The sequence below is a fragment of the Eremomyces bilateralis genome (assembly GCF_010015585.1).
Source record: "Eremomyces bilateralis CBS 781.70 unplaced genomic scaffold P152scaffold_4, whole genome shotgun sequence".
Lineage (NCBI taxonomy): Eukaryota > Fungi > Ascomycota > Dothideomycetes > Eremomycetales > Eremomycetaceae > Eremomyces > Eremomyces bilateralis.
Window position 1 is genome coordinate 630,505 of NW_022985070.1, and position 23,811 is coordinate 654,315.

The following is a 23,811-nucleotide window of genomic DNA, read 5'->3' on the forward strand; positions in this document are numbered from 1 at the left end:
GGCGGTGGACGAGGAAGGACGATGGCATGCATGCGGAATGGACTGGGCATGGCGGACGGCTTTTTCACGTCTACATTTTGAGTTTTATGATGACGAGATACCCCTTCATGACTTAGCTAGCATTTTTTCCATACCTCTGTGATTCAATGCAAAGCGCTTCTCCTGCGATCCAACATCCGGAGCGTTGTTAACTCGGCCCTTCAGTGTGTGTTTCCGTCAAGATATGCGCTCCGGCTCCATTGACTGTGCTGCTCGATGAGCGTTCTCTTCTGGCCTTTGTGGCCGTCCTTGACTCTTCACCTCTTTCGCCGTAAAAGGCGCCGCCTACGAAACCAATTTGTGGGAGAGCAACGTCGGCGATGTATACGCACCGCGTTCATGGTTCGATTCAGCCATCCCACTGACTCAGGTCGTCGAACCGAAGCCCGACGGTCCCCTATGCATGTGCACGAACGGTAGGACTTCCTTGGACCAGCACGCCGCCACGTCAAGAGTGCGTCGAAGACCCGAGCAGGAGAGGCCGTGCTAGATGTTTCTGGCCAAGCTCCTCGATCAACAGATATCATATCATCCACCACACCCCCTCACCCCATCCCCATCTCCACATCCCCCATAATCTCCTCCGCGCCCTGCACCGTCGTCCCCGCTTCTTCCAGGTCGGCCACGAACCGCTCCAGCCCCGCGACCATGTCCGCCATCTCCTCCCGCTGCCGGCCGACATGCGCCGCCATGTCCTTGTTCTGCGCCTGCACCGCCGCGAGCTCGTTCGTCAGGCTCTCGTGTTGCGATTTGAGGAAGGGGGAGAGGTTGGTGAGGAGGAGCTGGGAGGCGGGAAGGGTGTGCGGACTGCATGTTGAGCGGGTTAGCTAGATTGGATATGGAGGAGGGTGATCGCATACGGAATCGGAGCTTCGACTTGGCCGTCCGGCGCGGTGGCTTCGGCCCGCGCCTTTCTCCTCTTCGCGTCCTCAAGCAGCGCGTCCAGCGCATTCAAACTCGAAACCACCGACCGCTCCTGAAGAATCTGCTCGAATTGCGCCTATATCATCCCAACCCCGTTAACATTTCCCGATCCGCCATCATCCGTATTCAACTTATCCATACCTTACACACAGCCTCCAACTTCCCCGAGAAATCGCGACTGAATGTGTCCAGCATCTCCGGTCGATTCTGCGCGATGGTCGGGAAGCATGCGGCGAAATTGGTGGGCGTGAGCTTGGAGAGGGTTGCGGCGAGGGCACGGTCGAAGGCGGATTGGAGGGCAGCGGCGCGGGGGCCTGGGGTGGAGGGGAGCGGGGGAGCGGCGGGGGGTGAAGGGGAGCGGGATTGAGGCGGGGGAGCGGAGGGTTGGTCCATATTGAGGATTGGCTGGTTTGTTGATAGCGAGAAGCGGGAATTGAACAGTTGTGGTGGGAAGAAGGAATTGGAGAATTGATAATAAGTGTAGATTAGTGTAAACAGTCATAAAAGCGGGGGGGCACGTGCGGATCATCATTTATTCATGATTCATCGCTTCAACGTCACTTTTGTTTAAACTAAGTACCCTTTATTTGTCTATTACATCCAATCAACTTTTGATAGAATCGGTTGTATTGAGAGAGAGGCCAGTCCTCAAAAAGAGCTTGGAAATGTTGTCACGCTCGAAACCGCTCCCCTACATCTGCGCCCGCTGTTCCCGCCAGATCCGCCATGTCCGCACCTATACCTCCTCGACCGCCTCCCTCGAACCGCCTCGCGAGTATCTCCCCTTCGGCCGCTCTCCTCTCCCCCATCGACGTCTCCTCTACATCGCCGGCCGCGACGCCCCCGTCTTCCTCCACAACCTCGTCACCAGCAACGTCATCGCCTCCTCACCGCACGGCACCTACACCGCATTCCTCAATGCTCCCGGCCGCATCCTCTACGACGCCTTCATCTATCCCGTCGCTTGGTCACACACCTTCCACGCCTGGCGCGACGAGAAGCTCGGAACTACGAGCGGGGTCACGAAGGGTGGCGACCGGCTCGACTGGGCCGCCTTCATCGAGGTGGACGCCCAGGTCCTGCCAGGGCTGATGCAGCACATCAAGCGCTACAAGCTCCGCAGCAAGTTCGCCTACCGCGAAGTTGACCCCGGTGACTGGGAGATCTGGTCCAGCTGGGACGCCGCGGAGCCTGGCGTCGACATTCCCGCCACGTCGCCCGGCATCGAAGCATCCGCCGTCGCCAACGAAGGCGGCGGCGCGGCACACACGCATATCCCATCCACCCCACCCCCGAATCTAGCCCCTGACGCCCCGATCACCCTCCACGACCCCCGCCCCACACTCACCACCCGCCTCCTCCACCGCACCACCACCGCGCTTCCCCCCCCGCTCACCGCGCTTCCCGCCGCCACCCCTGCGCACTACGCGCTCCACCGGTACCTGCACGGCCTCCCCGAAGGCGCGGGGGAGATTGCGGCGGGCTCGGCGCTACCGCACGAGCATAACCTGGATCTCCTAGGCGCGGTGGATTTTCGGAAGGGGTGCTATGTGGGCCAGGAGCTGACGATCCGCACGCAGCATACAGGGGTGATAAGGAAGCGGATTTTGCCGTGTGCGTTGTACGAGGGATCGTCGGTGCCGGAGACGCTGAGATATGAGCCGTCAGTAAAGATCCCGGTGCCGCCGGGCGGGGCGGATATCAAGCCGGTGGAAGGGCGGGGGCGGAGCGGGGGGAAATGGGCGGTGGGAATGGGGAATGTGGGGTTGGGACTGTGTCGGTTGGAGTTGATGACGGATGTGCGGGTGACGGTAGAGGGGCCGGCGGGTTGGAAGGAGGGGAAGGAGTTTGGGATGATTTGGGAGGGGGATGGGGGGATGGAGCGGGTGAAGATTAAGGGGTTCGTGCCGGCGTGGATGAGGGAGAGATTGACGGTGCGGAAGACGCAGAAGAGGGTAGAGTGAGGAGGGGTTGAATAAATGGGAAAAGCCAGCGATGGACGGTTGCGAGCCACTAGAAGCGGATCAAGCCATCACATTTAATGATACATTCTTCCACACTCAATACCTATTCCACAAATCTGTCCATGGCTTATTTACAAGCCTCCACATGTCGCCGAGTGAAACACATGCTAGTCCCTCGCTAGAACCCCGCTGCATCGTTCGCAAAGCACCACTGGGTATGATAAAGCAGTCGTGACCCATATCGCCGTCCCTATCCACCATCTCTCATACCCCTCCAGGAGCGCTCAAATTGCATATCGGAACCCCCACCTATGCCATGATATGACAGCCTTAGAATGCGCCGTAAGCTCCGTTCATCATCGCTTCACTCTCACCCCGGAAACCCCTGCCCATCCCCTTCCCCCCCGCGCAACAACACATCCAGCATGTCATACCCGCCAATATCCGGCCCATACGTTGTCTGCGTGACATCCGCCCCATAACTACTCAAGATCGGATCCAGCGGCAGCGCCAGCCAATCCTGGCCCCCGAGCCCGAAGTCGCCCATGACGTTATTTTCATCGTTCGCGGTCCCCCCCGTCCCGCTCGCGCTGTCGCCGCTGCCCGCGCTGTTCATCCCCGCGCCGCCGAACCCGTTCCCCGTGCCGATGTCCGGCATGCCGGAGCCGAGGTCGAGGCCGAACGCGCCGCCGAAGCTGGGCGGCGGCATGATGTTGATGCCGCTATGCTCGAAATCCGTAGATTCGGTCGTGATGCCCCATAGGGTCTGGCTGTTTTGATTTCGACCACTGAGACTGAGTGCTGGCGAGCTGGGTGATAACCCCATGCCACTCCACTGTGGCGTCGTGCCGGCCGTGATCCTGCCGCCGAGGCCGGTGGAGCCGTGGGAGAGGTTTGGCGGGGGCATATTCGAAGGGTGCGGGCTCGCGGTCCCCGCATTGGGGCCGACGCCGGGTGGAAAGCCCGATGGAACGCCGTTGCCGGAATGGGTGGAGGAGCCGCCGGCGGCGCCGGAACCCGACATGCGGACGATGCGACCGCGGATGCGGTGGGTGAGGAGGTCGGCGAGGTCGGCAAAGCGGTTGGAGACGTGGACGTCGTCGACGATACAGGTTCGTAGCGCTTGGACGGCCTGGTCGAGGAGAGATAGGGAAAGGGCAACGTCATCCTCGGTTGCACCGAGTGCGAAGGTCTGGAGCGTGGGAATTAATACAGGGTGTGGGATTGAGATGGGGGAGTTACCTTGAGAAGAATGATGGCGACGGAAATGATTCGGAAATAGGTACGGACTGGAGCGTGCTTTAGATATTCGCCAGGGTACAGTCCACTGACTACGATCTTCAGGACATTGCGGCACGCTTCGATGACCTCCCGAATATACTGTCGATCATTCCCGTACCACCTCATCAACGTCGTCAGGGGAATCGCGTTGCCTTCTGCATTGGTTGAGCCATTAATTGGCTTCTTATCTCCGTTTCCCTGTGGCGTCTGCGCTGGCTGGGCATATTGCTGGATCGGCGTGTTATGGGTACACCTCTCCACCACCGCCTGCAGTCCAAGGCTATTGAGGTAGACACGAGTATACTCGTACTCGATGTTCATGATATGCCGCATATGCTCCGGAATCCGCTTGCACTGGTCGAATTCCTTCTTCCAATCGAGCAAGAGGGGATGAAAGGATTTCAGTAGCTCCTCATACTCGCCCGACTTGATGAGATCGCGAGTCATGCGGCGATTCGCGAACATCTTATGATTCCCCAGCTCCATGATGCCAGCAAGGGATATCCAGAAATGGAGAATTAATTCATTCACCCCGATACTAGGGTTAGATGGATCAGGTAACCCCGGTCGTGTGGGTGCTGGAGAAGTTCCCAATGTACCTAATAGATCGTGGACACGGCGCAAGGACGCCTTGCGCTCTTGGAGGCGTTGCTCGGAGGGTTGCTGAAGGGATGAGTCGGCATACAATTGCGGAAGCATGGAAGTGAGACCAAAACGACCCGATGTTTGGCTGATGTAGATTTGAAGGAGCTCCTTGATGTGTCGTTTACGATTAAAGAATACTTGGATGGTTTCCGGAGGGACGGTCGGATTATCCTGAATTGTATAGAGGTCGCTCGACGGGTTTGGGTCAAAAACGCCAAGCTCGTATGCGAGAGACATAGCAATCCCGATCAGCATCCAGCAAAGGCGATCGGATCGCCAGCATGGTTCGAGCCAGCTGTCCATTTTCTGTCCTCCGGTACCATTGAGGAAGACCGGCGGAGGGGCTTCATCCACCACCACTTCCGGTTCTGCGGCACATTCGGGGATCATCAACTCGTCGCCTTCCGTACCAGGGGGGAAGTGTAGAGACCGTGGATGCCATTCGGTGAGAAGCAGCAATGCTTCGACGGTTCCAAGGGTACGGAGGCCGGTTCTGACCAGTGGGTTGATGTCTGATGCCGGTTGGCTCCCGGTGATCGGAACACTGGAGGAGCCAATAATTCCGCTACCGAAATGCTCTTGACCCCAGATCAGACGATCAATCATGCCTTGCAGGTAACCCCACAACTTCTCATGAATAGCATAGGGACGGCTGCTCGCCCCTGGACCCATAAGACGCATGTAGCGGGATGATATGGTCAGCAGTGTGACCGTGAGCATCGGCTCCATCTCCAGCATACGACTATGGGTTGCCGGGTTGTTATAATCCGGGACCGTCACGGGGCTCAGCGGAGCGAGGGACGAATAGAAGTATTGGATGTAGAGAATGCCTTCCTTCGCAGTGAACCAGCCAGCTCGCACGAAACGGAAACGTGACCATGCCCTAAGCGCAGACTGCATGGCAGCCTCCTCAGTAGGAAGGGCACCCACTAAGCCGGGGATCGGGCGAGGGGCGGTGGGAAAGGGAGGAAAGGTGGGATTGCGCAATGGGACTTGCGGTACAGGATCGTGAGGGCTTGCAACAGCCTCTTGGGTTCTCGGGGTGTTATTGACAGCCGCGCCAGGCCGTTGGAGGCTCGCGTTGCTCGCAGTGCGCCGATGGTCCGGCCGCTGCTCCCCGTTCTGCGCCGCCTGATAAAGCAGGTTGAGGGCATCGTGTCCGCTGTATACCTCCGTAGTCTGAAGTATGGCCGTGGCTTCGTCGTTGCCTTGAACGTCTTCATCGTCCCGGCCCACGAGTGAGTCATTGTTACCTGACGTACCCGGCCGTCGAAGCGGCTGAAGGCGAGCGGTTGACCCGCCTGGAGTCAGCGGCTGCTGAGCAAGAGAACCGAAGCTGTTGGGTTGATATGGACTCGGGGTGAATTCGTCCGTCACTGCTCGCACTCGTTTCCTAGCATTTCGGATCTCGTAGTCGGAGAGGTCGCCTTCATCCATTGCCTCGTCATCCTCTTGAGTCTTGCGCTTCCGCCGTGTTGCGCTGAAGAAGCATTCTTTGGACTCGCGACGACAGCGGACGCATGGTGGATCATGAGGGTTATCGACGGGTCCGAGGTCGCAGCGGACTTTACGACGGCGGCAGGGAATACTATTAAGCGCAAAGTAAGCATGAGTCCGAAGGATAGGAGTTCGAGTTCAGGATCATGTTTCTGACAGAAAGGAGGGAAACAAGAGAGTGATGAAGCAGGCAATTTGACGATGCGATTCGGTTATCCTCGGCGTAAAGCATGCGCTTTGACCGTAGATTCTTCTCACTGTCGCGTCGTGCTATGACGTCGAAGGGGGATTATGGACAATTACCATGCTTGATAGGTGCGCGTATGCTGCTGGCCTAGTGGTCGTGTGCCGGAGGTGGTGTCGGCCGCTTGACTCTGATCCATTGGTGGATCTGGTGAGATCGGATATCAGAGTGAGACCGAAGTGTATGTTGCAATAGAGATGGAGTCTTAGAGGGTTAAGACCGGTCTATTGATGGCAGCAATGTGCGATGGAGAGTGGCGGATGGTGCCGCAGAGCTGAGGGGATGGAATGTCGGTCTGGTTGGAGTGTGTATGTGCTGGGGAAGGAGTCTAGTAGCATTGGTCATAGACATGGTCTTGTGGCAATTATCTTCTGGCGATTGTAGATTGTCGGGGGAGGAAAGGAAGGCAAGGAAGCTGTTCAATACTAGGGAATATTAAATGTATATACCGGGCGTCATAATTGCCTGGCAATCCAACTCACATGTGGAGGAAATTGAGGCTTATCATGGGGGGAATCACGGGTTCACGATGATGAATGGAAAAGTGAGGAAGCCACGCGACGCAGCCTGCTATCGTGGGGAAGTCACGATGGGCCAGGGGATTGGATGGCGCCTGCCCCATTATCCATAAAGATTTCAAGCTGGACTGCTGGAGCTGCAGTCACGGGGCTATACTACACAGTCCACACCTGTATCAAACTATCAGCGTCATCAGCTGTGCAATTGGAAAGCGCGCCTGAGTTACACCTTCGATTTTCTCCAAGTAATTTCTAGTTATACTAACTTAGTTAACACAATCATTAACTTAAGTTAGTTAACTAACTAAGTTAGTTACACAGTAGTTAATATGAATGATAATTAATCATATACGCCAGGTACAGATGCCTTAAGATATCAAACAGAAAGTTCAAGGTAATTTAACCAGCGAATTGGGACTCCAACGTCCATCAGATGGACTTAATAGATGTCATTGAACAGGGAATAAGGTGTTAATAGCGAATTATATCCATTGTTTCACATCATTTCTCGACTCCAAGATATCCTTTATGATTGACTCCGTCATACCGCGAGTAGGCGACTCCCCTGTATCCGCCATGCCTTGTGGACTGTGGTGACTGGCGAGTCTGATTGCTGAGGAGTGAAGAAAGGCTAGACCCTGAGGAGTGAGGAGTGAGGAGGGAGTAGATCAGTTGAGCCGCACGGTGGGGATACTTCAGTTTAGTTCAGTCAGGTGCTGTAGGGCTGGCGCTTAATGGCCGATGCTCTTTAAATATAGCAGAGCTATTTGCCGGTAGCTATGCAATGTCCCAATAGGCCAATACTATACACAATAAGGAATGAATGGTTTACTAGCAATGGAGAACATGTTGGCAACCGATCAAACTCCACCTTGACATTGCTCAAATCAACTGATTGCAGCCTTGCAGCCTTGACACTTTTCCAGTTCGATGCACCCTGCCCTTCTGCCTTGTCGTCATATCCTGATGGTCTTCAATTGTTATTCAACTTTCAGGAGACAAGAACTGAAGTTCCATATTTTGCTTGTTAGTCTATCCACTCGAGCTTCGACCACCACTATGTCTCCATAGCGCTTCTTTAAACCCAAAACCCTTCCGAAGCGACCGAACTTCTCCTCTCCATATTCCAGATTCCAAACCAAACTCCACCCACCACCCCATCACCATGGCGCCCACCGACGACCTTCTCCACCTCGCCTCCTCCACCCCCCACGACTTCTACACCCTCCTCTCCGTCGATCCCACCACCCCTCCTGACCAACTCCGCCGCGCCTATCGCCGCACCGCCCTCCTCTACCACCCCGACAAAAACCCCGACAACCCCGCTGCCCTCGCCACCTTCCACCTCCTCGAGCTCGCCTACTCCATCCTCTCCGACGCCCCCGCCAAGGCTGCCTACGATGCCGCGCGACAGGCCCGTGAGGGGCAGCGGCTGCGCGAAGAGGCGATGGATCGGGGGAGACGGGATATGTTGAGCGAGCTGGTGCGCGCGGAGCGTGAGGCGTTGGGGGTGAAGCGGAAGGTGGATGAGGCGGAGGCGGCGGAGGAGAGGGAGTTGAGGCGTTTTAAGGAGGATGCGAAGAGGAGGAGGGGGGAGATGGTTGAGGCGAGGGAGAGAGAGAGGGAGAGAGAGAGGGAGGAGGGGAGGAGGGAAGGGGAGGTGGGGGCGAGGGTGGAGGAGTGGCGGAGGGGGAACTTGGGGGGTTTGAATGTGCCGGTTGGGGAGCGGACGGTCAAGGTGCGGTGGGTGAGGGCTGGGAGCGGACTTCAAATGGACACGGAGCAGCTAGTTCAAAGGTTTGCGCGGTTTGAGAAGACGGCAAAGATGGAGCATGCGTTCGTCGCCGGCGACAAGAAGCAGCGGATCGGCGAGGAGAAACAGAAGAAATTGATGGGCCAAGGGTTCATTGTGTTTCAGTCCGTTCTCGACGCCGACCTGGCCGTCAATGAAGGCCAGGACGATCTGTTTATCTCCGTGACATGGCTCTCTGGGCCGCCAGACGCCGACGCCCCCGAACCGAGTCCTCCCTCCGCAACATCTACAACGACACCGTCGACAACCACGCCACCCTCATATCTCAGCAACGAGGAAAAGCTACGCCTCCGAATGCGGCGCTCACAACGCGCTCGAGGAGCAGCCATGCCAACCGAGCCGACCGAGCCGAAGAAGACTTTTATATTCAACAAGCCCTCATCCGATACCCTCCCCTCCAAAGAAGCTCACCCCACACCCCACGGCCGCGCAACGAACGGCGACAGCAACCCCCCAAGCACCGCGAAACCCGTCCCGAAGTTCTCGTTCGGAGGGAAGAAGCCGGCCGAGGCGCGGAAAAATGGCAGCGCGCCCGTCCCGAAGTTTTCGTTCGGGGTGACGGAAACAGATGAGGAACGGACACGACGGTTACGGAGGGAGGAACGGCGACGGGAGGAGGAACGGATACGTCGAGAAGATGAGGTGGAGGACACCCGGACGGAGGAAGGGGTGGGGAGTTGACGAGGTACGAAATAAGAAATAACGAATACGACGATCATGTGTCAAATTTCATTTTGATGTGATGGTGTATCTGGCGTTGCTACATGTGAGGCTCTAGGTATCGCTCATGAATTGTACACCCAAGCCATCAATCCGGCATCCTATGCGCCGGCCAGCTATGCAGACCCCCCCCCCCCCCCCCCCCCCCCAAATCCTACCGAAAACATCGGAAACATGATGGGATGCCGAAGCATCGTGTACGCCATCCCAGTACTTTCGCCCGATCGAACACCGCAGCACGAGTATGCGTGCCCGAAGAAGAGAAGAAACCAAAGGAGCGTGGAAGACCACCCTTTTTTTCCTTTAGGTCGCCTTTCTCACAACGCGGATACCTTCACGTCCAGCATCTCACTCGGTACCAAGCTCCCCCGCGGAATCACCACCTCCGTCCCCGGGTGCTGCCGAAACACCGTTGCCTCACTAACCGTCGTGTCCGGCCGCCTCGCCCCAGTCCGCCGATACCGATCCGGCACATCCGGCACCTGCGGCTCCCCCGTCCGCTTTCTTGGCGATTTCGGCACCGGCGGCGGAAACGGCAGCGCATGCGCGTCCGTGAACGGGTTGGGGTTATCGGGAGTGGCGCTCGTGGGCGTCGTCGGCGTCGTCGGCATGCCCGCGCGGATCTGGCTGGCCACCCGGGTAGTCTGGTTCCCGACCCAGCTGTCGACGGTGCGATACCGCGGGGCCGAGCTGAGGGACGACGTCTCACTGAATTTGGATTCCCGGGACTTCCGGTCGCGGGCGCGCTCGGAGGCGGTGGATTTGCGGAGCTCGGCGTGCGTGCGGTGGTCGGCGGTCGGGCTGGGTATCAGGTGCAGGCGGGGCGTGGTGGGGGCTTGGGAGTTGGTCCAGCTGAAGCGGCTGGCTTTGAAGGGGGGTGGGGGGGGGATGGTGGAGGTGGAGAGGGTGGAGGAGTAGCGGGTTTCGTGGCCGGCGTCGGTGGTGCTGGAGTCAGGAAGGGCTGAGGGAAGGACGGGCGAGCTGGATCGGTTGGGGGGGGGAGCTTTGGTAGAGTTCTCGTCGGTATGGATCGCTGCCAAAACGGCGGAAGGGTCGAGGGCGTGCCCGATCGTGGAGCGGTCGTCGAAGAAAGTACTGGAGTCCGGGGTCGGGAGAAGCGGACGCGCGGTTGTGCGCCCTGGTATTTTGGCAGCCGGGTATGGTCGAGGTAGCTCCCCGAGCCTGTCAAAGCTTCCCTCCGGCGTTTGCCTTCCTTGACTCCTCTCCCACGCGCCCCTGCGATCCCACGCATATGCGGGCACGCTCCAGTTGCGTGTGGTGCGCCGCAGACTATGCCAGGAACTTCTTGCCCGGGGAATAAGTCTCCACGGTGCGAGCGCATCGGAGGGTGGGCGGCTGGGAGCCTGCTTCTCCGGGCACTCCTTTTGGAACACGGTCCTCAGGGTCGCCCCATGGCGGAAGCGCCAGATTATGAAACAAAGGAAAAAGATGGCGAGGATCGCGCCTGGGGTCGTCAGCTCTCAAGTCAACAATCACCTGAGTCCTCAACTTACTAACTACGCCGGCAATGATCGCCGCCTGTTTGACGCTCGGACTCAACCCTCCCGGCATCTCCGATGGAGGTTGGTTGACGGCGCTGGACGGCATCGATACGGGGTCTATTACGCTGGTCTGCAGCGACGTCGTAGGTAATATAGGATTGGTTGGAGCGCTAGAAAGCGATGTCGAGTCGGATAAAGGGTCTAATTTGACAATACTTGAAGATATGGCTTGCGGAAACGCTGTTGGGCTGGAGGAAGGGGACGCTGGAGGGGTGGTATCAGGCTGAGGTGGAGCAGAAGTCTATATCGCAAATGAGCACATGCTATTCAGATCGGTGTCCCAATGACCGTGGTTTGCAAGCGCATTGGCAATATCTTGGAGGAATTAGAGGACTCACCGAACTTGGGGCAGCGACGGCCGGCTTTTCAGCAAACGCTGGTGCAGCAGTGACTGCTGGCTTATCATCCGAATCAACATCCGAATCACTCGGAAGGGACGGAGCCTCTGTAGCGTCCGGAGCTGGCGCCTCTGGGGCGGCCGACGATGTTCGATGATCGATCGCCGCCCTCACCTCGCTGACTCTCGCTTCATACCTGGACTCCCAGTATCCGTCCGCCTTGCTCCGATATTGGATGTATCCATCCAGCAAAACTCCCCGCGCCAGCGGGGCATGGAGGTTTGAAAGCGCCATGAGACCCGAGTAAACTCTAGTGCTGTCCGAGCAGACTTGAGCGGCTCACAGTGTTGATTAATGAAGCTCCTCGGACGTCGTTCCTCGAGCTTCTTCCCTCGACACGTACTCGACGGTCACCTAAGTAAACATGGACCCATGGAGGGGATGATCTGTACCCGGCAATCCGAGCTCCTGAAACTTCGAGTGCAATGCGAAATAAGCTGAGTAGCAGTCCCGAACCAGCAGGGCCGCCGCGGAGGTTGGCGAAAGAAACGAGGGGCTTGGTATGAAACCCTTTGCTTGATGACAGCGGGGTCTCCTAGGATTTGTAGCGAATGGCTTTTCGCAAGAAGCGAGGGACAAGTTGGCAATGGACAATAGAGAATAGAGAATAGAGAATAGAGAATGAAGAGACAAAAGTTCTAGGACTGGAACACAAGACGCCGCTCAAGCTGCAGCAGATGTATTAGGGCTAACGGATGGTCATAGACCTTGAAAACACGTTCAGAAAAGACAGCCGCTCGGACAGAGTCTTGCTTTCGGAACGGATGAAGTGAGTGAATCGAGCGAAGCAGGATTCTGTGAGGTAAAGATGTTCAGGAATCCGATTCTCCCTCGATCACTTCGAAATCTTGTGATACGTGCGCGCTGCTCGCCATATTCAGGAGTTGACCCAAGGTCGGGGGAAGTTCATCAAGCAATATCCTGGGAGGGAGACATGATCCCCCCCGAGACCCTGACACTGTTACCTGATCGAAACTCCCAATAGTTGGGATGCCAGTCTATACCACGCTCGGGGTATAGTGAAGGATGAGCCTATGGAAGAGGGTCGAGAACTGCTCTCCCGAGGCATACCAAGGACCGCAAACGTCTGGTTTGTCCCCGTGGTGTTTCATATTCAGCATGGGGATGGAAGATGAATGTTAAAAGACGCGCGATGCGGGGGAACTCCCAGTCTCAGTGTGACAGAACTGCATCAAAGTAGGTACTTCGCTTATGGTCCGTCGCATCATCGCATGCGAAGACTTCCCGGAAACAAAGTTGACAACTAACACGTGGAAGCGGTTAGAAGTAATCGGGTTAATTGGTGGAAAACTGTAAATGGAAAAGAAGTGGATGTGAGCAGTTGGCGATCGTGAGTGTCTAGTCCGTACATTGATAGTTACAGCTTGTGGTATCCAACGTCCGTCGACGATCCCATCTGACACGCGATGTGCTCTGTCGCATCCGAATTTACTTGTCACCGTACGTTTCGACCAATGTCGGCAGATCTTGAACCGACTTTGAAGTACAGCAAGCGAGGAACGGATTCGACTTGCAGCAACGAGGTTAGTACGGACGGGAAGTACTCTATTCCAGTCAGCCAGCTGTGTCTGGTGCGTGGTCTGTGGAGATCCAGGGGCAACACTCATGGAAATTGCTCTCTCCCCGTCTCACGGATCCAGCTCCTGGAAATCTTTGGGAAATATTAATGAACTGAACGATCCACTGAGCTGCTCCAATCTCCATGGACTCGTGCAAAATTAATTTTCCAACCGGGAAATTCACGAGAGCGGTTCTCTCCAGCGTCTCCTATTCCCGCGGTCAGGAGCTTGCCCTAAGACCCTGACCCTCCGCCCACCCCAAAGAGAATCGCTGATCCTTCGATTCGCTGGGCATTGAGGGGCCGAAAATGCAATCGCAGTCTCAAAACTCGGTTGGAGCTTTGTTATGGTGCAAACCAATCGAACAGTTCTAACGCCAACTGTAAGCCCCATCGAATGGCGTAGCTCTCTATTCTTAGGAGAGCCTATGACCGCCCGATCCAAACGGGTGCCAAGTCCGATCTTGTTCTACTAGAGCTATAGTAAGTTTTGTATCTTCGGAGCCACCGCCCCAAGCTGCTGATGGTGGGGGCAGAGTGTAATGCGCAACCAGAGAGGCGGGTGAGGCTGAGTAGCACTTCCTGCGTTGGAGGTTCTGCATCTATAGCACCGAAGAAGGGTCAATATAAAATCTCGCCCGTTGCACAGCCTCATCGCAGTGCTGTCCAGCCAGAAACACCTCGCACTTCCAGTCTCCGACGGAGTTTTGTATGCCTGGATACGTACGTACGGCCAGGGAGGGAGCGTCGTAAGGTCAGCCGCCCGAGGGAAAGTCGTCACCAGCCTCCGCCAGCCGCCACTCCACTGTTCCGTAGAATTAGTCAAAGGCGCAGCGGATTGTGCGGATGATGTGCGGATGCACGGCAAAAGGGAGTATAACTTGACGGCGTCTGCGCTACATCTCACTCTTTTTCATCCACCTAAATACTTTCCCATATATCCGAAGTCCGAAGTCGCTTTCCATCCAAGTCCTATCTGCCATTTTATCCGCAGCCAAGCCAGCAATCTCGTCGACGTCCGCCTTTGCTTACTCCTTGGTGATACACCCCTCCTGTTACCCCGCCCACCGTTCAGTTCAAGTTATCCATCACTCCATCCACAATGTCTGGCCCATACGATCAATACGGTCAGCAGCAATACGGCGCTCCGCCTGCGCCGCAATACGGTGGTCAACCGCAAGGCTATGCGCCCTCGCAATCCCCATATCCTCCTCAACAGTCTCCCTACCCGCCCCAGCAATCACCCTACCCTCCCCAGCAGTCACCATATTCTCCCCCGCAGGGCGGCGCCTACGCCCCTCCCGCTGCACCCAGCTACGGACCTCCCGCCCAGGGTGGCTTCCAACACGGCCAAAACCCCACCTACGGCGGCTACGACCAGAGCCAGCAACAAGGCGCCGCGTCGACCGGATAGTGAGTTACTCCCGCAATATCCGCACCTGAACATCATCGCTAACGTCCACCAGTTACGGTGGCCAATCCCCTCAACAATACCCCGGTCAAGACCCCTCCCACCAGTTCCCGCAGCAGGGTGCCTACAACCAGAACCCGTACCCTTCCGATCCCAACGCCCCGCATCCGCAGGCGCAGCACGGAAACCCCTCGGATCCCGCTATGGCGCAGGAGGGCGACCGCGGCTTGCTCGGCGCGATCGGTGGCGGTGCGGCCGGGTACTTCGGGGGAAAGAAGGCTGGCGGACATACAATCCTCGGGTCGTTGGCGGGCGCCGTGGCAGGGCATAAGCTGGAGGATCATTTCAAGAAGCCGAAAAAGCATGGGAATGGTCAGGGTGGGTGGCACTGAGAGGTTGATCATGTTGGAAGGGAATTGGATGGAATGATTCCATAATCGTCATACCTATTGTTCATACCTATTTGTTCTCTCAAGGTGTTTTTATAGGGATTGGACGGCCTACTGAATTTGTATCATGTCTCCCGACACGAATTCTAAGAGTGTATTTATGATCATCATGATAATATTATTAGTACGCCAACCAAGCTCGACGATTGATATCACATTGCATTTTCCTGATAATCGGTAGGTCCCCCTTCTGTAGCGCTCTGAATCCTTTAATTCCCCGGTCGCTCGTCCAGGTCGAATCCATTTTCCGAGTGGTGGGCCGGATCTCATATATATTACCTTGTCGGCCCCTTTTCCAATTCCAACTGCGCTTCCAACCACAACCCTGCCCTCAGCCCGGGTGCTTATCATCGTTTCATGCATTTTTTGTTTCGTTCGAAATAACGAACCGGTTCATCAACATCGGACTTGAAGATTCGGTATAGACAGTATAGCGTATACAAGAGGTGCCAGCTCGGGTGATCCGGATCCCACTGGACCTGCAGTCTGCCTAGCCCGTCTGCACTACTCAGTAGTAAATCTAATGTGAATCATCCGGATACTCGCCCGAGCCTGTTTCAGCGATCACTGTTTGATGAACATTGCAAGTTCATGCTAGCCCCTGCTCGATCCACGGTTGTCGGTGTGGTTCACGATGCCTAGTTCGGTGTTTATTATGTGTCATGGGGATCTGAAGGCAAAAGTGGCATTGGCAGCGAGGATATCGTTGTACGTTGAGGGCACTGTACTGGTAAATCCATTACGTGAAGCCGTGGACCCAGCAACATTCCAGACGGAGGGATCTATTCCGTCAAATCGATTCAACTAAACGAGAATCGCCTTCAAAGGTCGTCACTCTCGAAACCACGTAAGCCCAACGAGACGGTCGCGTGTGCTTTTAGATGACTTTGTATCCGAACTTTTCATAGAGCCTAGCATTTGCACCGTTGCATAGCATGCGTCTCGCTCCGACACCCATTCAGTCGTGACTCGTCCCAAGCTCTTCATTCCATAGGCAAAGCAGTCCGCCCTCCATGGACGCGTTCCGCTTACAATTTTGCTTGAGCATCGACTGTAAGCTTCGCCAGTCCTTCCCGCAGCGCTGTCCCCATTCCATTGACTCCAGGCCTCCGGTTCTCTCGGCCCACGAAGACGTGAACGAACTCGCCGACCGCCCTGGCTTCCTCGCTGCCCTGCTCGAACACCCCAATCTCATACGTGACGCTGCTCTTCCCCAGCTTGTTCACCCGCAAGCAGAGGTCAGCGACGGCGGGGAACCCCAGGGGCCCGAAATAGTCGCAGTGTGAATGGACGACCAGACCGATCTCGGGCGATGTCGGGGGGTGGAGGCCGCAGTGCTGGATGAGGTAGGTGTTCACGACCGAGTCGAAAAGGTAGTAGTAAACTGAGTTGTTCATGTGGTCGTACATGTCATTGTCGATCCTACGGGGGTGAAACGACGTCTTCAGCGATGCCGCTCGGAGAGTGGATAATATTGCCGTACCATCTGGTTCTATAATCGAGCATATACTTGTAGTCTCTCCTCGTCCGCTTCTTGAGCTCCGCAACGGCAGCCATGGTTACGGTTATGGTGGCAAACTATTCTGTTATTTTAGGCGCTGGAACCGATGGGAATGAGGTCTAGGAGAATATGTTTGTACCGAAGCAAGAGCATCCGACATTTTCCTCACCCATAACATCTAATAAAGCCCTCCAAATGCTCAATATCAGATCGCCCTCCCTCCCCATGACAGTTCTGGACCGAGGTTAAGCTCTGATTGGTTTAAAATCGGACTGCGCCCCATGAGCCCCATTTGGTGTCAGATTCCGACGTTCTCCCGCCTATTGGTTCCGACGGACTCCCGAAAGAGTCGAAACCTTCCATCGGAATAGAATTCTGTGATATTATATTGCTGCGTTCATGAACCAGTGATTTAATCCTCAAATTCCCGATATCTTTATTATCCCGCCTTACCGTAGCATCGCATCAAAGACGGTGTCTTTGCAGTTGCCCCGCTGGCTTTAACATCGCGACTCCGGGAGTTCGCAGTCCGCAGAGCGCGTTTGCTCAACCCAACAATGGCGATGACAACAGTCGAAAGTCCAACGGCTTCGAAGCCTAAAGGTTCTCCTCAGACTTCTCCTCAAGTTTCTCCGCAGGTCGAAGACCCGACTGTGCCGATTTCGACTCCCTGTGACCCGTGGCCACGGCCGTATTTCTTTGAGAATGGCCTCAGAAAGGTGGCCCCGTATCATTTCACTTACAACACCTGGTGCAAGGAGCGTTGGCGGAACCGAGGGCTATTGGAGATCTTCTCAAGCGAGTTTAGAGATCGACCCCTAGAGTATTACGTGAGTTCGTGCGTTGCATATTTCACCGAGGGTGTACCGACCGGGGCTGACCTGCGGCCAGAGATATGCTCTTGAAACCGGTCACGTAACCGTGAATAACAAGGTTGTTTCGACTCCCAACGACACAGTGAAGAATGGCGACGTTATTTCGCACACACTCCACCGCCATGAGCCACCAGTGTCTGCCCAGGCGATCGGTATCATACACGAAGACGACGATATCATCGTCATCAACAAGCCGGGAGGCATCCCGGTGCACCCGGCCGGCCGGTACAATTATAACTGTGTGGTCGAGATCATCCGGGCCGAGCGGAGCTACGATTTCAAAGCATTGCCGTGCAATCGCTTGGATCGCCTAACCAGTGGACTCATGTTCATCGGGAAGCACCCGAAAGCTGCGGACAAAATGAGTAAGTCACTGAAGGATCGAACGGTGCTGAAGGAATACGTCGCATGCGTGGCGGGCGAGTTCCCCGAAGGGGAGGTGGTCTGCGAGAAGCCTATTCTCCAGATCAGTCCGAAGCTGGGGTTGAATCGAGTGCGAGCGGATGGAAAGTCGGCGAAGACGGTGTTTCGACGATTGGCATACTACCCTCCATCTCCATCCGAGACAGAGGAGAACAGCGATGATTCGTCGACAAGTCCCTCCGTCCACGACGATGGTATGCCTTGGAAACGGCATAAAGGGTACTCGATTGTTCGTTGTCTTCCATTGACTGGAAGGACCCACCAACTGCGGGTACATCTCCAGTTCCTCGGCCATCCCATCGCAAATGACCCGATCTACGCGAACCAACGAGTTTTCGGCCCGTCGCTCGGAGCGGACGACGATAGCGCTTCCAACGACGACGACATCATTTCACGACTGGACAGGATGGGCAAGCAGGAGGTCGCGGAAGCCGTCGCGTACCATGATGAGGTGGTGGACCGGTATCAAAAGCAAAAGGCGGAGCGGTTGACGGGCGAAATGTGTGACGTCTGCCACGCTCCGCTGTACAGTGACCCGGGGTCACATGAGCTTGGTATCTGGCTGCATGCGAGGAAATATGCTTGCTCGAACGGGAAGTGGAGCTACGAATCACCTCTGCCGGACTGGGCCCTCCCGCCGGCGGGCGTTGAGGGGCCGAAAGATGCGACGGATGATACCGATCCATTGACGAGCGAAGTGGCCAAGTTGACGTTGGAGAAAGAGGCGCAGAAGGAGAATGCCAAAGCTTAGGCCAAGCTGCCCCACGAGAATACCCTTTCGAAGAGATCAATTCCAAAATTTCCGGAAAACTACACAGCCCAATCCACCGTTTGAATCCTCTTACTGCAGGCCGAGGTCGATAGGAACCCCGTCCTGTTCGCCGCTTTTCAACAACGCTTCCAGCTAGAACCATGTCAGTGAAATCTTCCGCGTGCGCTTCTTCGTAGAGCATAAAACCTACCACCTCGAGGTCTCTCAGGGCTTCCTCGGGCCTCTGCTCGTCGTCCAAGGAACCCCTCTCAATACCTTTGGCGAACGCCAGCACTTCTTCCTTCACCCCGGTCCCCTGGCCCGGAAACTCCCTCACCTCCACCTCCCCGTCCCTGTCCACCGTGACCTTGTCAAAGCCCACCTCGACCGTCCCGTTTTCGCATGCGATGGCATACTCCCGCCCCTTGAACGTCGTTCCAAAGCTAATCGCGATTGTCCCCGTTACCCCAGAGGCACAACGAACCGTGGCATCCAACGTGTCGAGCGGAGCCAGATGTTCCTGCAGCTGCGACGAAAAGCTGGATACCCGAGCGATCTTGTTGTCCGGCTGCAAGAGAAGTCGAGTCCCCGCAATGAAATGAACTCCGCCGTCCAAAAGGAACCCGCCCATATACGTGGGTGTTTTACGCCATGCCGTTTCTGCGTGTTTATATCAGCATCACTGTCCGCAGCTCACCCGAATAGCCGCACAGCGCCTTACTGTAGTACTTCCCATCCGTCGGGACCATGGCGGAGACCCGCGTTCGAAAGCCGGTCACCCGACCGAGCTTCGGCACCTGCTCCGCGCCATACACGAAGCTGGGCTGGTAGCGGAAATTCTCCGCGATCCCGAAGAAGACCTTGGACGGGTCGATGTTCGCGTGATACCATCCGAGGAGTTCTTTCGCCGTCGCGATGTTCTCGCTGATAGGTTTCTCGGCCAGAACGTGCTTCCCCGCCGCCAGGGCTTTCTTGATGTACGGGGGCTGGTTCGGGATGGGCAGGCTGGGAAGCGTTAGTCCTCGGGATGTGCGCCGCATTGACGATCGAGACATACGCGATTATGACGGCCTGGATATCGTCCCGCTGGAGGAGGGCATCGTATCCTTTGCCATCGGTCTCGTCGGAATACACATCCACCCCGCCTGCCGCCTCCGCGAGATCACTAGCGGATTTATGCGAGCGGGAGTACGTTGCTTTGAGACTATATGCGTTTGCCGCTTGCACCGCAGGCTTCACGAATGGGACTTGGTCAGCGAATAACCTCACCCGTCAAAATGGGGATTCGTAAACATGTCCTACCAAGTGCTGCTCCTTTGCGAAGATCCCTGGATATAATCAGAATTTGAAATGAGCGTCCAGGTGGATTTCAATGCTCACCGCTTCCTACGATTGCTAATCCGATCATTTTGCGACTTATCTGATGAGAGGTTTGTGTTGTTTAGCTACCGGGTTTGGCAATTGCACCACTGGAGATTTTTATCAAGTTTGGGGAATGATGCAATATACGAAGCAAGTCTCCACCATTTCTAACTAGAAGCTCTCACCAGCACTAAAATATCCACCATTTTTCTCGGGCTTTTTATTGGTGCACAACCAAGGAAATGCAGTCATTCGATCTTACATTGCAGTTTACAGGCTGCAGGAATCGATGTAACACGAATGCTACAGTAACACTGGAGGTGGAGCTGTCTTCGTGGTTCTGTTAATGACCAGGGACCGAATCTAGTATCGTATATACTGCATTCATTCCTTACATGATAGCACATGGAAACTCCGTTGATCATAGGTATACGTCTACTTACGAAGGACGTACCCGCTTCATATCTGTAGGCTTCATCCTTTATATTAGGTATCACTTTAGTTCTTTACAAGATATGAACGAACATCACCCTTGACAAGCCGATCATCCAGTCGCAAATCTTCCTGGAATCTTGGTCTCCTACATTGGATCTCTGTCTATCTCCGAAAACTGAAGGCGTTGGTGGCAGAGGATATACACTAATCAGATCTTGCTCTTGATCCCCTCATCTCCCTTCCTAGCCGTCGCCTTCCCCTTCCAGTCGGCGAACGTCGGCGGACTTGGATCGAGCGGCCGTTGCAGCCAATTCACCATCCGATCCGCGCCCTTCAAAGGCTCCAAACCATCGGCTAAACGACCAAAGTTATCAGTCGCTCTTTCCATACCGAAACATCGCACTGGATGACTTACCGTAGCCGATGAATGGCTTGTGGATCGCATACCCCATCATCTCCACGATACGCTCCGGAATCTCCGGAAGCCGCCGTGGGTCGACGGAAAGCACCATGTTCTCGATTGGACGGATATACGGTTGGCAATATTGCACCGTCATGCTCTTTCGGGGCAGGTCGGTTTGGTTGGCGCCGCCGCCGTGCCAGAGCAAGCTCGTGAAATACACCACGCTGCCGGCGGGACACACCGCGGGCTGGGTTTCCTCTTCGCGGGGACGTCGGCCTTGTGGCCAGGTATGGCTCTTGGGGATGATCCTCGTTGCGCCGTTCGTAGGGGTAAAGTCGTCGAACGCTCCCATTGTCAGATTGGGGTGTTATGATCCAGTTAATGGGATACTTACCGACGATTATAGCAGTCCCAAACGGGGGCCGCGGTCGAGGCACGTTTATGAATGCATCGTCTAGATGATACATGAGTCGGATCTCTTCAAATCCATTTGGTCCGTCACTGACCATGGTGCAAGGCCTGAGCCTCTTCCCGGGGGTTGATTTGGATGGTATGAAGGACGTGAAGTTGGGATTGGGGCTCCAGAAAGTAGTCATTCAGCGCCAGAACGTCCGGGAGCGTGCAGAACTTGTCGAAGACGCGTGTCCTAGACATCCGTCAGACGGTATCACCTGCATGGATCTGGGGGCGCGGTAACTTGTTCAGCAGGGAGTATATCCGGTTGGTATTGAGGCCCTCGAAAGCCGTACGTCCGACTTTCGGCGCGTTGCCGCCCAAGCGACTGATCTCGGCCTTTGCTTCCTCTGCTTGGGATTTGGTGAAGACGTTTTCTAAAATCACGTAGCCATGCTCCAGGACGTGCTCGATGTTCGCGCGGAGTCGTGGATTAGCCGGGAGAGTTTTTTCTTGCGAGGGGAAAAGGAGGGCTGGCGGAGGAGGTTGCGACATGATTGTTTTCTTTCGGTAATGCACTAGAATAAATCGATGATTATTCTAGACGATGTCACTCTATCCAAAGGAGCATAAGAGCCGTCGAATATAAGTGATCAACCAAGGAGATCTCGATGTGGAGCTGGACATCCAGTCAAGTCAGTGCCAATCGGTAAGCCTCGGCTGGATAGAGCCACTGAAATCCCCTGTAACTCTCCAAAATGTCAAACAAAAACAAACCGTCAGTATCGAGATCCCCTAGAATTCGCCTGTAATGTCCAATTGAATTCGGGGTTTGGCGGTTGGCACTCCATCCTTCAACCCCGCAAAACTCCACGGCCCCCGCTCCCCAGTTGCAATTCACGAGTTACGACCAAACCGGGTTGGGGACGGACCCGAACGTGACCAGGATGTTCCAGGGTGTTGCTCCTTGGTGCAACATCTCAGGCAGCCTTGGGCGACAGATGAAGCTGACGCGAGAATTACGATTCGCAGTTCAAGTTGATATTCTTTCGTATGAAAGAACTGGTCTGAACTGGAGATAAATTCTGAGAAATGGATTCTGAAACGATGCATCCAACCGTCGGTGGTCCCAAGCAAATTCCTGTTTAGAAACATATAAACGTCATCTAATGAACGCTCGAATTGGATGTTGGGCAAATTCCAGCAATTCTCGAGAGCTCAAATATGCATTCCACTTGTATTGGTACGGAACGATTCGGTTGCCCATGGTATCCAGCTCACTGGGTATATATATTAATCTAAGATATAAAGTCATGTCAAGGCTCGAAAATTCGGAAAACACCGCTTCGCGCGACATGTGTTAAAAAACTAATATCGTACATCAACCGCATAATAGGCGAGCATGCCGGCCAAGACTGAGTGTCTAGGCGTAGCCCGAATGCATGCACGCAAATCAGAAGAATCGGTGTGAGACAATCGCCATTGAACTCCCGCTTCCAAGGTATCCGTTCACAGAAAAGAAATACGCTAACCCGTGGGTGAATGAATCGCGACCGTCCGCCACCCTATCGTGCTGGACGAGTCCCAGTCTCTTGCATCTCGGTATTTGACGGCCGGGTCCGATCGCCGCCGCCCATCCACCGACTCGTCCCACTTCTCTGCGGCTCGCCACGCGCGGGCTTCGACACGCGGGCTGGGTCCGGCCGCCGCGGTTCCTGGCGGGCGGGACTTTCCTCCCGGTTGCCGGCGGTCATGGCAGCGCGCCGCTCTTCCTCCTCGTCCTCGAAGTCCTCGAATTCCGTGGCCGGAGGATACTCCACCAAGCCCGACAGGCGCGCCTGCTCCTTATGCCGCTTGCGCACGGTGTCCGGCTTGTATTTCTTGTCGAGGTGCTCTTCCAAGAGGCGCACGTTCTTGGAGTTGCACTTGTACGCGGCGTCGGCGAGGTCACCGACGAAAGGGATAAGGCCGACGCCGAAGTCCACGATGATGTTGAAGAGCATGTGCGCTTTCGTGGCGTTGGTCAGACCGCCTTTGACACCGAGACAGGCTTTGAACAGCATCAGGGCGAGGATGACCTCGAAGGCGTCGCCGATCGCCGGGATGATGCCGATGACGGAGCTCCATCCGAAGCGGATGCCAAAGATGTTGAACAGGCAGCAATCGAGGAGATATGCGCGGCGACGGGTTTTGGCGAGGATCCTGGCATCGTTTTCTGGAATATAGTCGGGGATTTGCTTCTTGACTTTCTTGAAGCGCCCCGGTCGCTTTCGGTTTTCGATGCGAGCGTAGTATGGGTCCTACGAGAGACAGTCAGCTTGGATTCGCGATTGTAGGATCGATATTACCTACATATGGACCTGCGGCATCTTTCTTCTTATGTTTCTCGAGCTGCCCAGCCATGAGCTTTTTGGCAGCAAACTTCCCGACCATGGACGCCATGTTGCTGAGGAATAAAGAGGATTAAGTCGATTTAGGGAGGAGGAGATATTGTTGGACTCCTTGAAAAGGGAATGGAGGAGAGTATTTATGTGTTTGTTCCGTCCTCGTGGAGGAACTGGTTGGTCTTGAGACGCAGGTGTTGGTTGGTAAGGATTGGATAATAGAGCTCCGACAGATGAAAC

The 23,811-nt window shown here is 55.5% G+C and overlaps 11 protein-coding genes across 11 annotated transcripts; 4 read left to right on the forward strand and 7 right to left on the reverse strand.

Moving 5' to 3' along the window:
• Window positions 1–644: 644 nt before the first annotated feature.
• Window positions 645–1,335, reverse strand: P152DRAFT_368800 (Nnf1-domain-containing protein; the record flags this gene model as incomplete). The annotated part of the gene is made up of 3 exons (XM_033675468.1): window positions 645–846; window positions 900–1,039; window positions 1,105–1,335. Coding segments are annotated over 3 exons (573 nt in total), but the record flags the coding sequence as incomplete, so codon positions are not given.
• A 198-nt stretch (window positions 1,336–1,533) lies between these two features.
• Window positions 1,534–3,213, forward strand: P152DRAFT_505868 (Aminomethyltransferase folate-binding domain-containing protein). Its single transcript, XM_033682456.1, has one exon. It carries the CDS (start codon window positions 1,629–1,631, stop codon window positions 2,925–2,927), a length of 1,299 nt encoding a protein of 432 aa, XP_033536549.1. The 5' UTR covers window positions 1,534–1,628; the 3' UTR covers window positions 2,928–3,213.
• Window positions 3,214–3,327: 114 nt separating this feature from the next.
• P152DRAFT_411872 (uncharacterized protein) lies at window positions 3,328–7,152 on the reverse strand (the record flags this gene model as incomplete). Its single annotated transcript, XM_033676976.1, has 3 exons — window positions 6,654–7,152; window positions 4,170–6,441; window positions 3,328–4,119 (listed from the first exon to the last, which is right to left on the reverse strand). Coding segments are annotated over exons 1-3 (3,144 nt in total), but the record flags the coding sequence as incomplete, so codon positions are not given.
• Window positions 7,153–8,808: 1,656 nt separating this feature from the next.
• On the forward strand, window positions 8,809–9,753 carry P152DRAFT_455961 (uncharacterized protein). The gene has a single exon (XM_033678899.1). It carries the CDS (start codon window positions 8,884–8,886, stop codon window positions 9,604–9,606), a length of 723 nt encoding a protein of 240 aa, XP_033536551.1. The 5' UTR covers window positions 8,809–8,883; the 3' UTR covers window positions 9,607–9,753.
• A 209-nt stretch (window positions 9,754–9,962) lies between these two features.
• Window positions 9,963–11,839, reverse strand: P152DRAFT_447208 (uncharacterized protein; the record flags this gene model as incomplete). The annotated part of the gene is made up of 3 exons (XM_033677974.1): window positions 9,963–11,110; window positions 11,160–11,448; window positions 11,546–11,839. The coding sequence occupies 3 exons, from the start codon at window positions 11,837–11,839 to the stop codon at window positions 9,963–9,965; spliced, it is 1,731 nt and encodes a 576-aa protein (XP_033536552.1).
• A 2,447-nt stretch (window positions 11,840–14,286) lies between these two features.
• P152DRAFT_471580 (uncharacterized protein) lies at window positions 14,287–14,987 on the forward strand (the record flags this gene model as incomplete). Its single annotated transcript, XM_033681078.1, has 2 exons — window positions 14,287–14,597; window positions 14,651–14,987. The coding sequence occupies 2 exons, from the start codon at window positions 14,287–14,289 to the stop codon at window positions 14,985–14,987; spliced, it is 648 nt and encodes a 215-aa protein (XP_033536553.1).
• A 1,046-nt stretch (window positions 14,988–16,033) lies between these two features.
• Window positions 16,034–16,601, reverse strand: P152DRAFT_431029 (Thioesterase/thiol ester dehydrase-isomerase; the record flags this gene model as incomplete). Its single annotated transcript, XM_033677409.1, has 2 exons — window positions 16,034–16,466; window positions 16,528–16,601. 2 exons carry the CDS (start codon window positions 16,599–16,601, stop codon window positions 16,073–16,075), a joined length of 468 nt encoding a protein of 155 aa, XP_033536554.1. The 3' UTR covers window positions 16,034–16,072.
• Window positions 16,602–17,102: 501 nt separating this feature from the next.
• On the forward strand, window positions 17,103–18,594 carry P152DRAFT_464833 (pseudouridine synthase; the record flags this gene model as incomplete). The annotated part of the gene is made up of 3 exons (XM_033680590.1): window positions 17,103–17,148; window positions 17,191–17,375; window positions 17,437–18,594. The coding sequence occupies 3 exons, from the start codon at window positions 17,103–17,105 to the stop codon at window positions 18,592–18,594; spliced, it is 1,389 nt and encodes a 462-aa protein (XP_033536555.1).
• Window positions 18,595–18,684: 90 nt separating this feature from the next.
• P152DRAFT_431035 (NAD(P)-binding protein) lies at window positions 18,685–20,048 on the reverse strand (the record flags this gene model as incomplete). The annotated part of the gene is made up of 6 exons (XM_033677410.1): window positions 19,975–20,048; window positions 19,897–19,922; window positions 19,652–19,827; window positions 19,316–19,599; window positions 18,806–19,254; window positions 18,685–18,747 (listed from the first exon to the last, which is right to left on the reverse strand). The coding sequence occupies exons 1-6, from the start codon at window positions 20,000–20,002 to the stop codon at window positions 18,685–18,687; spliced, it is 1,026 nt and encodes a 341-aa protein (XP_033536556.1). The 5' UTR covers window positions 20,003–20,048.
• A 136-nt stretch (window positions 20,049–20,184) lies between these two features.
• Window positions 20,185–21,913, reverse strand: P152DRAFT_238069 (phytanoyl-CoA dioxygenase). Its single transcript, XM_033674606.1, has 5 exons — window positions 21,492–21,913; window positions 21,301–21,440; window positions 21,189–21,248; window positions 20,807–21,139; window positions 20,185–20,745 (listed from the first exon to the last, which is right to left on the reverse strand). The coding sequence occupies exons 1-5, from the start codon at window positions 21,740–21,742 to the stop codon at window positions 20,600–20,602; spliced, it is 930 nt and encodes a 309-aa protein (XP_033536557.1). The 5' UTR covers window positions 21,743–21,913; the 3' UTR covers window positions 20,185–20,599.
• Window positions 21,914–22,752: 839 nt separating this feature from the next.
• P152DRAFT_447213 (uncharacterized protein) lies at window positions 22,753–23,629 on the reverse strand (the record flags this gene model as incomplete). Its single annotated transcript, XM_033677975.1, has 2 exons — window positions 22,753–23,487; window positions 23,540–23,629. The coding sequence occupies 2 exons, from the start codon at window positions 23,627–23,629 to the stop codon at window positions 22,753–22,755; spliced, it is 825 nt and encodes a 274-aa protein (XP_033536558.1).
• Between the last annotated feature and the right edge of the window lie 182 nt (window positions 23,630–23,811).

Excerpts from the sequence above, each read along its gene's own strand:
- P152DRAFT_238069 (XM_033674606.1), bottom strand. The coding sequence starts at position 21,742 with ATGTCGCAACCTCCTCCGCCAGCCCTCCTTTTCCCCTCGCAAGAAAAA. Across the intron at positions 21,249-21,300 it reads GGCTCAGGCCTTGCACCATG|ACGATGCATTCATAAACGTG; the intron begins GTCAGTGACGGA and ends TGTATCATCTAG. Across the intron at positions 21,140-21,188 it reads TGGGACTGCTATAATCGTCG|CGTTCGACGACTTTACCCCT; the intron begins GTAAGTATCCCA and ends TGACAATGGGAG.
- P152DRAFT_455961 (XM_033678899.1), top strand. The coding sequence starts at position 8,884 with ATGGACACGGAGCAGCTAGTTCAAAGGTTTGCGCGGTTTGAGAAGACG.
- P152DRAFT_505868 (XM_033682456.1), top strand. The coding sequence starts at position 1,629 with ATGTTGTCACGCTCGAAACCGCTCCCCTACATCTGCGCCCGCTGTTCC.